Below are 16,260 nucleotides of genomic sequence, written 5' to 3'. Positions count from 1 at the left end.
AGGCAGTACAGTGGGCCGTAGAGGGAAGAGGAGGCAGTACAGTGGGCTGTAGAGGGGAGGCAGTACAGTGGGCTATAGAGGGAAGAGGAGGCAGTACAGTGGGCTGTAGAGGGAAGAGGAGGCAGTACAGTGGGCTGTAGAGGGAAGAGGAGGCAGTACAGTGGGCTGTAGAGGGAAGGGAGGCAGTACAGTGGGCTGTAGAAGGAAGGGAGGCAGTACAGTGGGCTGTAGAAGGGAGGCAGTACAGTGGGCTGTAGAGGGAAGGGAGGCAGTACAGTGGGCTGTAGAGGAAATGGAGTTAGTGGGCTGTAGAAGGAAGGGAGGCTGTACAGTGGGCTGTAGAGGGAATGGAGGCAGTACAGTGGGCTGTAGAGGGAATGGAGGCAGTACAGTGGGCTGTAGAAGGGAGGCAGTACAGTGGGCCGTAGAGGGAAAGGAGGCAGTACAGTGGGCCGTAGAGGGAAGGGGAGGCAGTACAGTGGGCCGTAGAGGGAAGAGGAGGCAGTACAGTGGGCTGTAGAGGGAATGGAGGCAGTACAGTGGGCTGTAGAGGGAATGGAGGCAGTACAGTGGGCTGTAGAAGGGAGGCAGTACAGTGGGCTGTAGAAGGGAGGCAGTACAGTGGGCTGTAGAAGGAAGGGAGTTAGTACAGTGGGCTGTAGAAGGAAGGGAGGCAGTACAGTGGGCTGTAGACGGAAGGGAGTTAGTACAGTGGGCTGTAGAAGGAAGGGAGTTAGTACAGTGGGCTGTAGAAGGAAGGGAGTTAGTACAGTGGGCTGTAGAAGGAAGGGAGGCAGTACAGTGGGCTGTAGAAGGAAGGGAGTTAGTACAGTGGGCTGTAGAGGGAAGGGAGTTAGTACAGTGGGCTGTAGAAGGAAGGGAGTTAGTACAGTGGGCTGTAGAGGGAAGGGAGTTAGTACAGTGGGCTGTAGAAGGAAGGGAGGCAGTACAGTGGGCTGTAGAAGGAAGGGAGGCAGTACAGTGGGCTGTAGAAGGGAGGCAGTACAGTGGGCTGTAGAGGGAAGGGAGGCAGTACAGTGGGCCGTAGAGGGAAGGGAGGCAGTACAGTGGGCTGTAGAAGGGAGGCAGTACAGTGGGCTGTAGAGGGAAGGGAGGCAGTACAGTGGGCCGTAGAGGGAATGGAGGCAGTACAGTGGGCTCTAGAGGGGAGGCAGTACAGTGGGCCGTAGAGGGAAGAGGAGGCAGTACAGTGGGCTGTAGAGGGGAGGCAGTACAGTGGGCTTTAGAGGAAAGAGGAGGCAGTACAGTGGGCTGTAGAGGGAAGAGGAGGCAGTACAGTGGGCTGTAGAGGGAAGAGGAGGCAGTACAGTGGGCTGTAGAGGGAAGGGAGGCAGTACAGTGGGCTGTAGAGGGAATGGAGGCAGTACAGTGGGCTGTAGAAGGGAGGCAGTACAGTGGGCCGTAGAGGGAAGGGAGGGAGTACAGTGGGCTGTAGAGGGAATGGAGGCAGTACAGTGGGCCGTAGAGGGAAGAGGAGGCAGTACAGTGGGCAGTAGAGGGAAGAGGAGGCAGTACAGTGGGCAGTAGAGGGAAGGGAGGCAGTACAGTGGGCCGTAGGGGGAAGGGAGTTAGTACAGTGGGCTGTAGAAGGAAGGGAGGCTGTACAGTGGGCCGTAGAGGGAAGGGAGGCAGTACAGTGGGCCGTAGAGGGAATGGAGGCAGTACAGTGGGCCGTAGAGGGAAGGGAGGCAGTACAGTGGGCCGTAGAGGGAAGAGGAGGCAGTACAGTGGGCTGTAGAGGGGAGGCAGTACAGTGGGCTATAGAGGGGAGGCAGTACAGTGGGCTATAGAGGGAAGAGGAGGCAGTACAGTGGGCTGTAGAGGGAAGAGGAGGCAGTACAGTGGGCTGTAGAGGGAAGGGAGGCAGTACAGTGGGCTGTAGAAGGAAGGGAGGCTGTACAGTGGGCTGTAGAAGGAAGGGAGTTAGTACAGTGGGCCGTAGAGGGAAGAGGAGGCAGTACAGTGGGCTGTAGAGGGAAGGGAGTTAGTACAGTGGGCTGTAGAGGGAAGGGAGGCTGTACAGTGGGCTGTAGAGGGAAGGGAGGCAGTACAGTGGGCTGTAGAGGGAATGGAGGCAGTACAGTGGGCCGTAGAGGGGAGGCAGTACAGTGGGCCGTAGAGGGAAGAGGAGGCATTACAGTGGGCAGTAGAGGGAAGGGAGGCAGTACAGTGGGCCGTAGGGGGAAGGGAGTTAGTACAGTGGGCTGTAGAAGGAAGGGAGGCTGTACAGTGGGCAGTAGAGGGAAGGGAGGCAGTACAGTGGGCCATAGAGGGAATGGAGGCAGTACAGTGGGCCGTAGAGGGAAGGGAGGCAGTACAGTGGGCCGTAGAGGGAAGAGGAGGCAGTAGAGTGGGCTGTAGAGGGGAGGCAGTACAGTGGGCTATAGAGGGAAGAGGAGGCAGTACAGTGGGCTGTAGAGGGAAGAGGAGGCAGTACAGTGGGCTGTAGAGGGAAGAGGAGGCAGTACAGTGGGCTGTAGAGGGAAGGGAGGCAGTACAGTGGGCTGTAGGAGGAAGGGAGGCAGTACAGTGGGCTGTAGAAGGAAGGGAGGCTGTACAGTGGGCTGTAGAAGGAAGGGAGGCAGTACAGTGTGCTGTAGAAGGAAGGGAGGCAGTATAGTGGGCTTTTAAACGAAGGGAGGCAATACAGTGGGCTGTAGCGGGAAGGGAGTTAGTACAGTGGGCTGTAGAGGGAAGGGAGGCAGTACAGTGGGCTGTAGAGGGAAGGGAGGCAGTACAGTGGGCCGTAGAGGGAAGGGAGGCAGTACAGTGGGCTGTAGAAGGGAGGCAGTACAGTGGGCTGTAGAGGGAAGGGAGGCAGTACAGTGGGCTGTAGAGGAAATGGAGTTAGTGGGCTGTAGAAGGAAGGGAGGCTGTACAGTGGGCTGTAGAGGGAATGGAGGCAGTACAGTGGGCTGTAGAGGGAATGGAGGCAGTACAGTGGGCTGTAGAAGGGAGGCAGTACAGTGGGCCGTAGAGGGAAGGGAGGCAGTACAGTGGGCCGTAGAGGGAAGGGGAGGCAGTACAGTGGGCCGTAGAGGGAAGAGGAGGCAGTACAGTGGGCTGTAGAGGGAATGGAGGCAGTACAGTGGGCTGTAGAGGGAATGGAGGCAGTACAGTGGGCTGTAGAAGGGAGGCAGTACAGTGGGCTGTAGAAGGGAGGCAGTACAGTGGGCTGTAGAAGGAAGGGAGTTAGTACAGTGGGCTGTAGAAGGAAGGGAGGCAGTACAGTGGGCTGTAGAAGGAAGGGAGTTAGTACAGTGGGCTGTAGAAGGAAGGGAGTTAGTACAGTGGGCTGTAGAAGGAATGGAGGCAGTACAGTGGGCTGTAGAAGGAAGGGAGTTAGTACAGTGGGCTGTAGAGGGAAGGGAGTTAGTACAGTGGGCTGTAGAAGGAAGGGAGTTAGTACAGTGGGCTGTAGAGGGAAGGGAGTTAGTACAGTGGGCTGTAGAAGGAAGGGAGGCAGTACAGTGGGCTGTAGAAGGAAGGGAGGCAGTACAGTGGGCTGTAGAAGGGAGGCAGTACAGTGGGCTGTAGAAGGGAGGCAGTACAGTGGGCAGTAGAAGGGAGGCTGTACAGTGGGCTGTAGAAGGGAGGCAGTACAGTGGGCTGTAGAAGGGAGGCAGTACAGTGGGCTGTAGAAGGGAGGCAGTACAGTGGGCAGTAGAAGGGAGGCTGTACAGTGGGCTGTAGAAGGGAGGCAGTACAGTGGGCAGTAGAAGGGAGGCTGTACAGTGGGCTGTAGAAGGGAGGCAGTACAGTGGGCTGTAGAAGGGAGGCAGTACAGTGGGCTGTAGAAGGGAGTTAGTACAGTGGGCTGTAGAAGGGAGTTAGTACAGTGGGCTGTAGAGGGAAGGGAGTTAGTACAGTGGGCTGTAGAAGGAATGGAGGCAGTACAGTGGGCTGTAGAGGGAATGGAGGCAGTACAGTGGGCTGTAGAAGGGAGGCAGTACAGTGGGCCGTAGAGGGAAGGGAGGCAGTACAGTGGGCCGTAGAGGGAAGGGAGGCAGTACAGTGGGCCGTAGAGGGAAGGGAGGCAGTACAGTGGGCCGTAGAGGGAAGGGAGGCAGTACAGTGGGCCGTAGAGGGAAGGGAGGCAGTACAGTGGGCCGTAGAGTGAAGAGGAGGCAGTACAGTGGGCTGTAGAGGGAAGGGAGGCAGTACAGTGGGCTGTAGAGGGAAGGGAGGCAGTACAGTGGGCTGTAGAAGGAAGGGAGGCTGTACAGTGGGCTGTAGAAGGAAGGGAGTTAGTACAGTGGGCCGTAGAGGGAAGAGGAGGCAGTACAGTGGGCTGTAGAGGGAAGGGAGTTAGTACAGTGGGCTGTAGAGGGAAGGGAGGCTGTACAGTGGGCTGTAGAGGGAAGGGAGGCAGTACAGTGGGCTGTAGAGGGAATGGAGGCAGTACAGTGGGCCCTAGAGGGGAGGCAGTACAGTGGGCAGTAGAGGGAAGGGAGGCAGTACAGTGGGCCGTAGGGGGAAGGGAGTTAGTACAGTGGGCTGTAGAAGGAAGGGAGGCTGTACAGTGTGCAGTAGAGGGAAGGGAGGCAGTACAGTGGGCCGTAGAGGGAATGGAGGCAGTACAGTGGGCCGTAGAGGGAAGGGAGGCAGTACAGTGGGCCGTAGAGGGAAGAGGAGGCAGTACAGTGGGCTGTAGAAGGGAGGCAGTACAGTGGGCTGTAGAAGGGAGGCAGTACAGTGGGCAGTAGAAGGGAGGCTGTACAGTGGGCTGTAGAAGGGAGGCAGTACAGTGGGCAGTAGAAGGGAGGCTGTACAGTGGGCTGTAGAAGGGAGGCAGTACAGTGGGCTGTAGAAGGGAGGCAGTACAGTGGCTGTAGAAGGAAGTTAGTACAGTGGGCTGTAGAAGGGAGTTAGTACAGTGGGCTGTAGAGGGAAGGGAGTTAGTACAGTGGGCTGTAGAAGGAATGGAGGCAGTACAGTGGGCTGTAGAGGGAATGGAGGCAGTACAGTGGGCTGTAGAAGGGAGGCAGTACAGTGGGCCGTAGAGGGAAGGGAGGCAGTACAGTGGGCCGTAGAGGGAAGGGAGGCAGTACAGTGGGCCGTAGAGGGAAGGGAGGCAGTACAGTGGGCCGTAGAGGGAAGGGAGGCAGTACAGTGGGCCGTAGAGGGAAGGGAGGCAGTACAGTGGGCCGTAGAGTGAAGAGGAGGCAGTACAGTGGGCTGTAGAGGGAAGGGAGGCAGTACAGTGGGCTGTAGAGGGAAGGGAGGCAGTACAGTGGGCTGTAGAAGGAAGGGAGGCTGTACAGTGGGCTGTAGAAGGAAGGGAGTTAGTACAGTGGGCCGTAGAGGGAAGAGGAGGCAGTACAGTGGGCTGTAGAGGGAAGGGAGTTAGTACAGTGGGCTGTAGAGGGAAGGGAGGCTGTACAGTGGGCTGTAGAGGGAAGGGAGGCAGTACAGTGGGCTGTAGAGGGAATGGAGGCAGTACAGTGGGCCCTAGAGGGGAGGCAGTACAGTGGGCAGTAGAGGGAAGGGAGGCAGTACAGTGGGCCGTAGGGGGAAGGGAGTTAGTACAGTGGGCTGTAGAAGGAAGGGAGGCTGTACAGTGTGCAGTAGAGGGAAGGGAGGCAGTACAGTGGGCCGTAGAGGGAATGGAGGCAGTACAGTGGGCCGTAGAGGGAAGGGAGGCAGTACAGTGGGCCGTAGAGGGAAGAGGAGGCAGTACAGTGGGCTGTAGAGGGGAGGCAGTACAGTGGGCTATAGAGGGAAGAGGAGGCAGTACAGTGGGCCGTAGAGGGAAGAGGAGGCAGTACAGTGGGCTGTAGAGGGAAGAGGAGGCAGTACAGTGGGCTGTAGAGGGAAGAGGAGGCAGTACAGTGGGCTGTAGAGGGAAGAGGAGGCAGTACAGTGGGCAGTAGAGGGAAGAGGAGGCAGTACAGTGGGCTGTGAGGGAAGGGAGGCAGTACAGTGGGCTGTAGAGGGAAGAGAAGGCAGTACAGTGGGCAGTAGAGGGAAGAGGAGGCAGTACAGTGGGCAGTAGAGGGAAGAGGAGGCAGTACAGTGGGCAGTAGAGGGAAGAGGAGGGGGAGATCAGAGAGACCTGTCATTACAATCACAGTCATAATATAAGCCAATCATGACATCACAGGAATACATATATTCCTCTTCTGCAGCCTCAACCTCCTCCAGGCAGATTAATCAATAATAAAGGATTCAGGTGGAGGTCCTGGAATGGCACTAGATACAGCATGGTCACAATATGAGCTACTACACCTCCAAGGGTTCCCTGTGCTGAATAGCCTTCCATGTGCTGCTTCTAAATGTGAGCGCCATGAACAAAAGACTGCAAGTGTTCACATACACAGCCCTAGACACTGGTCCTGTTCCCACAAAGCGATCTCAGTCACCATCTATAGCAAAGTCTCACTGGAGTGGGCAGGACTGGTACTATAGCCCTTGTGAACAGACCCCGTGTGCACAAAGCTAGGACCAGACAGCCTGGTAAGAGGCCATTTTAGGTAAATGTGGTCATGTCTACGTTATGTGTGCCTGCCCCAGCAGAGGGGAAGAAAGAGACCGTTGGTCACGTGTGGCCTGACATCATCATTTGACACACGGTTGCTATGGCAACGCAAGCGGTAAGAAACGTATCTGTATTTAGTCTCTAAATGCTCTCCTCCACGCTGACACATATCGATCAGAGAGGTTGAAGGAGAGAGAGGAGGTGGCTGTTTTCCAAGGCAAACGAATGGAGCTCTGTTCACACACGTAATGTTTTACGATCAATAAACCTTCCCAAAATTGCTTTACTTTCATTCCCCGAAGTCAAAGACACTTAGGAAATTCTCAAAGAAACAAAATATACTATAGAATACGCATTCTTCCACTGTATTGTGTTCTCTCCTCTCAATGGCTTTCTGTGATTAACACACTTACACAAGCAGGGAACACTGGTGTCTACATTATGTCACTGGTGTAATATGACACACATAAACAGTATATACACACACTCACTCATTTCTTTCTCTCAAACACACACACTGATGAATCACAGTGCTCCGAGGCTTGTCGTCATCAGGTTGCTCTCACTTTGTACTGAAGACAGACAACAGGTTTTACAGGACAAGGCATTTGAGGGTTTCAGGCAGTGTGCTCTGTAACAGGGTAGACAAACAGACTTATAAACTGCGACACACACAGGGACACTCTTTCAAGTTCAAAGTCTTCATATAGTCTTTAAATATATCAGAAATTGACCGATAATATCTCTATATAATATATATAAACATTTCAATCTATATTTAGTCCAGCCTGCTCTCCTATAGAAAACTCCACAGGGGAATTAAGAAAGGTCCAAAACACATAGAAATACTATCATAAACCAGTCTGTGTAAACCTTACTCTTTGGAATGGATGAGGCCTAAAAGCCTGATGGTCTGCTGTACACAGTTGGTCCTGTTAACTTGTGCTTGGGGCTTGACATAACGTTATTGATTGATCCATTGGCACTAGTCTAGATAAAGGAAGTGAAAGGGCAGGTAATATACAGTAAGTAATAGACGAGAGGTCAAGGCTACAAGATCTTGATCTCCAGGACCATTTAGATACCTATGCATGGAACTAGTCAATATTGGCAGAATCTAGTTCAAATGTGTGATTGGAAGAGCACAAATAGACATGGCCCATGCTATGAGAAATGGAGAGAGGGAGAGATAAAGGAAGACAATATACTCTATCAAGGGATAGTTCAGGATTTTGGCAATGCAGCCCTTCATCTACTTCGTAAGAGTCAGATGAACTAGCGGATACCATTATGTCTCTGCGTCCCGTATGAAGGAAGTTAGAGGTAATTTCGCAAGCCACTTCTAACTAGTGTTAGCGCTAGGTTAGCACAAAGACGTGAAATCTTCGCGCTGTCTCCTCGACTAATTCCACACGAGGAATTCAAGTCTTTGTGCTAAGCTATTTAGCACTGGCTCACGAAACTACCTTTAGTTGCCTTCATACTGGACACAGAGACATACAAATGGTATCTACGAGTTCATCTGACTCTGGGAAAGTAGATCAAATCCCAAACTATCCCTTTAAACTCTCTTTGTGTGAATGTGTTGTAGTAAGTTGGTCTGTTTTGTGAGTTTGTTGTGTTTATCAATATATGTATGCAAAATTACATGATTCATTATATTCATAATAAAGATATTGGTGCTTTCAAGACAACCAGGACAATGCCTGTAGATGGTATCACATGTCCTCTTCAATAAGATGTATGAACAGTACTATAGTAAAGAACTGTTTCTATGTGCTTCACCAACACTCAAAAATCAGGGCAGTAGTTGGCTTGCAGTCAGTCCGCATAAGGACTTCCTAGCCTGTAGATGGCGCTGAGCGAATAAAGACTTCTCATCCTCGGCCCTCCTCGGGAGAGCGCTGATCTGACTTGAGCTTGACGAACTCCTTTGCCACGTCGTCGTTGTTGCGCTGGGACAGGATGCGGAGGACGGTGAGGCCCGTCTCGTCCATGTGGACCCTCTTCCCCAGGGGGAGCCAGCACGCTACGCTGCCCCGAGAAGACATGTCCTTCAACTGCATTACGGCTATGCCCACGGTACGGTCCTCCCGGGCGAAGCAGTAGTCCTTCACACACACCTGCAGCTCGTAACACTCTGTGCCCACCTCGTTACTGAGGGCGCTGCAAGGAGAGAAGACAGAGACTCACAGCTTAGAGTCAATGACACGGATTCCACCACTTTGGAATGTAGAAGTGTGATCAGGTAAATAGATGAAAAACTGACAGGATTCCCTCTTTGATATTCAACATGGTCACTTCCAATAAGATGCCACCAAAATCGCAAGATGCTTTGTACCACTGAGGCCAGACTGTAATACTCACTATGTGAACGTTTCGTTGTATTTGGGGGCGTAGCTGTTGTTCTTGGATTTGGTGGTGTACTTCCTCTTCTTGTCAGCTAGATGAGGACCAATGATGTAGATCTCAACGAAGGGACGGAACACCCCTGTGGTCTGCCACCTCAGGTCATTGGCTGCCACCACTGAGACAGAGTGAATAGATACGGGAGGTAATTTATCAACAAGGTTTTAACACACCCCGTCCAACAAAGCCAAACAGACATTTTCTGTGATATGAGTAACCTTCTGACAACAATTTTTAAGACATGGTAAAATGAAAGATCTGACAGAATTGACTGGACACGGACCTTTGACGGTGACCTTGTGCTCTCCAGTGTTGGGGTGGGTGAAGATCTCCACATGGATAGACACCTCTCCCACGGCGTCGTCCACACCAGAGCCTGACAGGGACAGGGGCACAAGTCACTCCTTTGTGGCCCAGAGTGGGGCCTCTTTCACTGCTGTAGGCAGGCCAACACTATAGCCAGAATATCTTCCCTTCAGCCCATACTCCCTCTGTACAATACAGTCATGATAGGCTGTATGCTTAAGTCTGGCAGATGTAACTGTCTGAGGGTGAAAAAACAACATATTTCATATGGCTTGAGAGAAATAGGCTTGTATGAGGGGACAATCAGAGAATGCAGGGGGGGTTTGGGGTTGTAAAGAACTTTTCAGTTAACAGTTCCAGGCAAACTAAATATGAGAAGCATCTGATGTTATTAAAGTTCTTTGGATAATTTCATGTAACCACTCATGGCTGCCCTGTGACTCTGCCTGCCCAGCCCCAGGGGGTATGAGCCTTTCAGTTAGGATGCAGCGGTGATGGTAGTGGGAGGCAGGTCAGAGGAGACTGGTAGTGAGAGAGGAGAGGGTTTTCACAGGCCTCCTCTACTGCTGCAGGGCAGAGCAGAGTAGGCAAGTAACATGCTGAGATGGATCCAGTCAGATGGACAAGCCCATTCCTTGCCGAACCCTTTACACAGAGCAAGCATGGCAACTAGAGGGACCTTGCTGTGGGAGCAGTCCAGCAGCCCAGTCACATTTATACTGAGGCAGGGTGCATACATGTCTACTCTGGATGGTTCTGACGTAGAATATGTGGACAACTACAAATACCTAGGTGTCTGGTTAGACTGTAAACCTATTTCGCAACAAAGCCTCCTTCACACAGCGTAGCGTGCTGGGGCGGCAGGGTAGCCTAGTGGTTAGAGCGTTGGACTAGTAACCGGAAGGTTGCAAGTTCGAATCCCCGAGCTGACAAGGTACAAATCTGTCATTCTGCCCCTGAACAGGCAGTTAACCCACTGTTCCTTAGGCCGTCATTGAAAATAAGAATTTGTTCTTGACTGACTTGCCTAGTTAAATAAAGGTAAATAAAATAAAAACTCATGCTGCCAAACATACCCTCGTAAAACTGACTATCCTACCGATCCTTGACTTCGGTAATGTCATTTACACTCTACTCAGCAAATTGGATGTAGTCTATCACAGTGCCATCCGTTTTGTTACTAAAACCCCATATACTACCCACCACTGCGACCTGTACGCTCTCGTTGGCTGGCCCTCGCTACATATTCGTCGCAAAACCCACTCCAGGTCATCTATAAGTCTATGCTAGGTAATGCCCGGCCTTATCTCAGCTCACTGGTCACCGTAGCAACACCCACCCGTAGCACGCGCATCAGCAGGTATATTTAACTGGTCATCCCCAAAGCCAACACTTACTTTGGCAGCCTTTCCTTCCAGTTCTCTGCTGCCAATGACTGGAACAAATGGCAAAAATCTCTGAAGTTGAAGTCTTATATCTCCCTCTCTAACTTTAAGCATCAGCTGTCAGAGCAGCTTACCGGTCACTGTACCTGTACACAGCCCATCTGTAAATAGCCCACCCAACTACCTCATCCCCCATATTACTTACCCTCTTGCTCTTTTTCACCCCAGTACTCTACTTGCACATCATCATCCGCACATCCATCACTCCAGTATTAATGCTAAATTGTAATTATTTCGGCGTCTATGGCCTATTTATTGACTTACCTCCCTAATCTTCTACATTTGCACACACTGTACATATATTTTTTCGATTGTGTTATTGACCATACGTTTGTGTATGTGTAACTCTGTGTTGTTTGATTGTGTCGCACTGCTTTGCTTGATCTTGGCCAGGTCACAGTTGTAAATGAGAACTTGTTCTCAACTGGCCTACCTGGTTAAATAAAAAAATAAAAAAATAAACCAATTCTAAAGAGTGCTTGTTATCTTGCGACTACAAGGGGAATTGTGCCCAGAAAGCCAACAGGATTTGAACTGCACTTGACCAGGGAATGTGTGTACCTCTCCACACAACACAGGTTAGCCTTGGGCCTGGGTTTGGGCTCTAGGGCTAGGAGTTCTTCGTTCCATGCTGATAGGCCTGGGGGTGGTGAGCGTTAGGGGGATACACGCAGGGCCCTGTAGCGGGCTCCAGTCAGGCACGGACATCGTTTGTCTGGGAGGGAGGAGAGATGATGGTGGAAATTGTAGGTAGGTCGGTTGACTGACTTTCTTTCCCTAAAATGTGAGTTTGTAATTATTTATGTCTTAATCAGTGGTGACTGAAAAACGTTAGTGTGCCGGTGAGTTCTATAGGAGGGCAGGGGCATGATGGGACTGTCAGTCCTCAAGTCACTCAGAGGGTCAGAGGGTGCAGCACAATTTTTTTGGGGGGGGAATAAAAGCAAGCTAAACTGATTATAATTAAACAGCTGCACAATAAGGTACAAATTAGAGGGCTTCTTTATTGGAGAACTGTGTGTGTCTAAATCTCTGAGGAGGAGGAGACGTGAAATCAGACCCCCAGAAAGTCCCTCAGCTCTAATATACACTACCAGTCCAAAGTGTGGACCCACACACTCATTCAAGGGTTTTTCTTTATTTTTTACATTGTAGAATAATAGTGAAGACATCAAAACAATGAAATAACATATATGGAATCATGTAGTAACCAAAAAAGTGTTAAACAAATCAAAATATATTTTATATTTGAGATTCTTAAAAGTAGCCACCCAGCTTGACAGCTTTGCACAATTTTGGCATTCTCTCAACCAGCTTCATTAGGTAGTCACCTGGAATGCATTTCTATTAACAGGTGTGCCTTGTTAAAAGTTCATCTGTGGAATTTCTTTCTTTCTTAATGCATTTGAGCCAATCAGTTCTGTTGTGACAAGGAAGGGTTGGTTTTCAGAAGATAGCCCTATTTGGTAAAAGACCAAATCCATATTATGGCAAGAACAGCTCAAATAAGCAAAGACAAACGACAGTCCATCATTACTTTAAGACGTGAAGGCCAGTCAATCCAGAACATTTCAAGAACTTTCAGTTTCTTCAAGTGCAGTCGCAAAAACCATTAAGTGCTATGATGAAACGAGCTCTCATAAGGACCGCCATAGGAAAGGAAGACCCAGAGTTACCTCTGCTGCAGAGGATTAGTTAATTCAAGGTAACTGCACCTCAGATTCCAGCCCAAATAAATGCTTCACAGATTTTAAATAACAGACACATCTCAACATCAACTGTTCAGAGGAGACTGCGTTAATCAAGCCTTCATGGTCAAAATGCTGCAAAGAAACCACTACTAAAGGACTCCAATAAGAAGAAGAGACATGCTTGGGCCAAGAAACACGAGCAATGGACATTAGACCGGTGAATATCTGTCCTTTGGTCTGATGAGCCCAAACTTGCGATTTTTGGTTCCAACTGCCGTGTCTTTGTGAGACGCAGAGTAGGTGAAAGGATGATCTCTGCATGTTTGGTTCCCACCGTGAAGCATGGGGGAGGAGGTGTTATGGTGTGGAGATGCTTTGCTGGTGACACTGTCAGTGATATAGTTAGAATTCAAGGTATTCTTATTTAGAATGCTACCACAGCATTCTGCAGCGATATGGCTTCCCATCTGGTTTGCACTTAGTGGGACTATCATTTTGTTTTTCAACAGGACAATGACCCAAAACACACCTCCAGGCTGTGTAAGGGCTATGTGACCAAGTGCTGCATCAACCCAATTGAGATGGTTTGAGATGAGTAGGACAGCAGAGTGAAGGGAAAGCAGCCAACAAGTGCTCAGCATATCTGGGAACCCCTTGAAGACTGATGGAAAAGCATTCTTCATGAAGCTGGTTGGGAGAATGCCAAGAGTGTACAAAGCTGTGATCAAGGCAAAGGGTGGCTACTTTCAAGAATCTCCAAAATAAAATATATTTAGATTTGTTTAACACTTTTTTGGTTACTGTATGATTCCATATGTGTTATTTCATAATTTTGATATCTTCAATGTAGAAAGTAGTAAAGATAAAGACAAACCCCTGAATGAATAGGTGTGTCCAAAGCTTTGACGGGTACTGTACCCTGACAAAGAGAGCGCCACTGCTGATGTTACGATTCTGTGTTTTGCCGAAGGGGAGAAGGGAGGGGGAACTGTCACCTCCTGTCACTGCTGGAGGGACCTGCCCTGGGGCGTGTGCGCGTGCGTGCGTGTGTGTGTGTGTGGGGAACAGAGGGTATGGTATGTCAGGGAGCCCTTCCAGACAAACTGATCCACCTGTCATCATCATCATCACTCCATCGTTCAAAAAGGAGGAGGGGTAAACAAAATAAGCAAAACAGAAATCCCCAACTATGCAGGAGACTGACCCTGTGGTTCAAATAAGATACTCTTTCAAACAGTCAGTCAGAGATGAACACCCACCCACTCACACACACTCCTTTTGTCCAGTCATTGTCTGACTCACTCGTTCTCGTTCAGAATCTCTCGTTAATTCAATCTCAAATACCTGTCTGATCACATAACGCGTTTCTCTTTAAGCTCCCGGAGAGCCTGAATAGAGAATTAAATGTTTTATAACCCGGAGAGAAAGCATCCCTCCAAAGCAGTTGGTTCTACAACACCACTGAAATATTTAACAGGAAATAAAATAGTGGGTTTCTGGGAAACTCTGGAGTAACCACAACACAGGATATGTTAGAGAATGTCTCTGATACATAACAGCACAGAAGGCAAACAAGGACACACGGAGCTATGGCATCATATTACACTCAGTAAGTGGCCATATTACACACATCAATGTCCATTAAGCACAGTGAGAGAGAAACTGACTGTACGGAGGTGGAGGAGAGAGGAAGGAAGTAAAGAAATGGAAGACTTGAGAGTGAGGTGAGAAGAGGCAGAAAGAGATTGAGAGAGAGAGAAAGAGGGGTTGGAGAGGCACCCTACCTTGTGCGATCTGAGATGAAACAAAGGTCTTGATGAGTTTGTCTGTGGCCTGGGTGTAGAGGGACAGGGCGTAGTGTAGAGACAACAGGTCAGGACTCTTCTCCAGGAAGGTCTTTTTCAGACCCACCCCTCCAGCATGGAAGTATTGCTACAGTAAGGCAGAGAGAGAGAGAACGAGGGAGAGAAAGAGAACGGGAGAGAGGGGGAGAGAGAGAAAGAGAGAGGGAGAGAGAGAAAGCAAGAGGAAGAGAGAGAAGGAGGGAGACGGGGGGAGAGAGAGAGAGAAAGAGCGAGGGAGAGAGGACAGAGTCCGAATATAGTTGTTTCCAAACTAGGCTGAAGTGTGTTGAGTGTGCACTACAAGACCCACACCCGTATGTCCTTGAAATAAATTACATGCAGATACATTTCAGACATTATACAGACATTTCAATCCTACTACTTCATTTTTCTGAAAGCCACACCTTGACGTTTCCTGATACACGACTATGTTAGCACACTATGGTTTCATACTCCATAGGCATACTATACTCAGGCAGAGAAGTAGTTGCCATTGGCTCACTGACAAGCCCTTATTCAAATTACCATTATAAATAAGCCGCATTTACCTCAGCTTAATCTGCCTTAAATCACACTACACAGGAAACCCTCACAAACTGAATCACAGACCTGTCTGCTACAGTTAGACAGGACATGGCTGGGAAAATTAGTCTTTCATACATCTTGAAAATCATTTATCTAGATTAGAGTTGTTTAACTGTACTAGCCTAAAGCCAACACTTTTACTGACTTCAATGGAAGGCCTAAAATTACCACTCTATTCATAATACAGTACAATATGATGTATATTTTAAAAAGTCATAGTTAATCAGGTCAAAGTGTGTGTGTGTGTGTGTGTGTGTGTGTATGTTTGTGTGACTGTAGCTTAGGTTCAGGAGAAAGACAGTAGTTTTGGGTTGTACCTTGATGGTGTCCAGGGCCAGTTCTATCACAGCACACTGTTTAGGGGACAGGGCTTTGGCCTCCTCACGACCCATGTGCTCCTGTGAAACAAACACATAGACAGGTTAACAACACAAAGAAATAACTCTTCGATGCAGATCGTACAGAACTCTTAAATGCAGACAGTAGTAATATGGCGCGAGACAAGATGTGTGGTACCTTTATCTTGGAGAGCTGTCCCAGCTGCTTGGCAGCGTTGGAGATGAGCTGAGTTCCCTAGAGGTGAGCAGAGGTAAAAACAGAGGGAAGAGGACTTCATTATGATCACGACGCAGGGTAGCAGTCACTCAGTCGCTTGCTAGCCAGGGAAAATGCAGAATGCCAAATTCAAATAACATACTATAAAAATCTAACTTTCATTAAATCACACATGCAAGATACCAAATTAAAGCTACACTCGTTGTGAATCCAGCCAACATGTCAGATTTCAAAAAGGCTTTTCGGCGAAAGCACAAGATGATAGCACAACCGTAAACAAAGAGAGAGCAGCATATTTCAACCCTGCAGGCGCCACACAAAACGCAGAAATAAAATATAAATCATGCCTTACCTTTGACAAGCTTCTTTTGTTGGCACTCCAATATGTCCCATAAACATCACAAATGGTCCTTTTATTCGATTAATTCTATCGATACATATCCAAAATGTCAATTTATTTGGCGTGTTTGATCCAGAAAAACACAGCTTCCAACTTGCGCAATGTCACTACAAAATATCTCAAAAGTTACCTGTAAATTTTGTCAAAACATTTCAAACTACTTTTGGTATTTTTAAACGTTAATAATCAATCAATTTGAAGACGGGATGATCTGTGTTCAATACAGGAAGACAACAAACTGACTCTACTTTTCGAGTCCACTTCAAGTGACACTCATTCAATATGGCCGTACTTCTTCATTACACAAAGGAATAACCTCAACCAATTTCTAAAGACTGGTGACATCCAGTGGAAGCGGTAGGAACTGCAAACAAGTCCCTTAGAAATCTGGTTTCCCAATGAAATCTAATTGAATAGACAGTGACCTCAAAAAAAAAATCTGAATGGTTTGTCCTCTGGGTTTTGCCTGCTACATAAGTTCTGTTATACTCACGGACATGATTCAAACAGTAACATATAACATATA

The 16,260-nt window shown here is 49.0% G+C and overlaps 1 protein-coding gene across 1 annotated transcript in view; it reads right to left on the bottom strand.

Annotated features, from left to right (window-relative positions):
• Positions 1–5,969: 5,969 nt before the first annotated feature.
• The window catches only part of LOC109898761 (protein unc-13 homolog A), an 82,877-nt gene continuing 72,586 nt past the window's right edge, over positions 5,970–16,260 (bottom strand). Inside the window, exons 37-42 of the mRNA XM_031832851.1 lie at positions 15,296–15,352; positions 15,097–15,177; positions 14,135–14,282; positions 9,192–9,284; positions 8,867–9,026; positions 5,970–8,665 (exon numbers count right to left, since the gene is read on the bottom strand). Coding sequence (XP_031688711.1) covers positions 8,377–8,665; positions 8,867–9,026; positions 9,192–9,284; positions 14,135–14,282; positions 15,097–15,177; positions 15,296–15,352 — 828 coding nt within the window. The 3' untranslated portion in view covers positions 5,970–8,376. The remainder of the gene's footprint in view (positions 8,666–8,866; positions 9,027–9,191; positions 9,285–14,134; positions 14,283–15,096; positions 15,178–15,295; positions 15,353–16,260) is intronic.

This window comes from Oncorhynchus kisutch, linkage group LG10, assembly GCF_002021735.2.
Source record: "Oncorhynchus kisutch isolate 150728-3 linkage group LG10, Okis_V2, whole genome shotgun sequence".
In the NCBI taxonomy this organism is placed as follows: Eukaryota; Metazoa; Chordata; class Actinopteri; order Salmoniformes; family Salmonidae; genus Oncorhynchus; species Oncorhynchus kisutch.
Note: the sequence above shows the minus strand (reverse complement) of the source record. Positions and strands in the feature narration are given on the sequence as shown.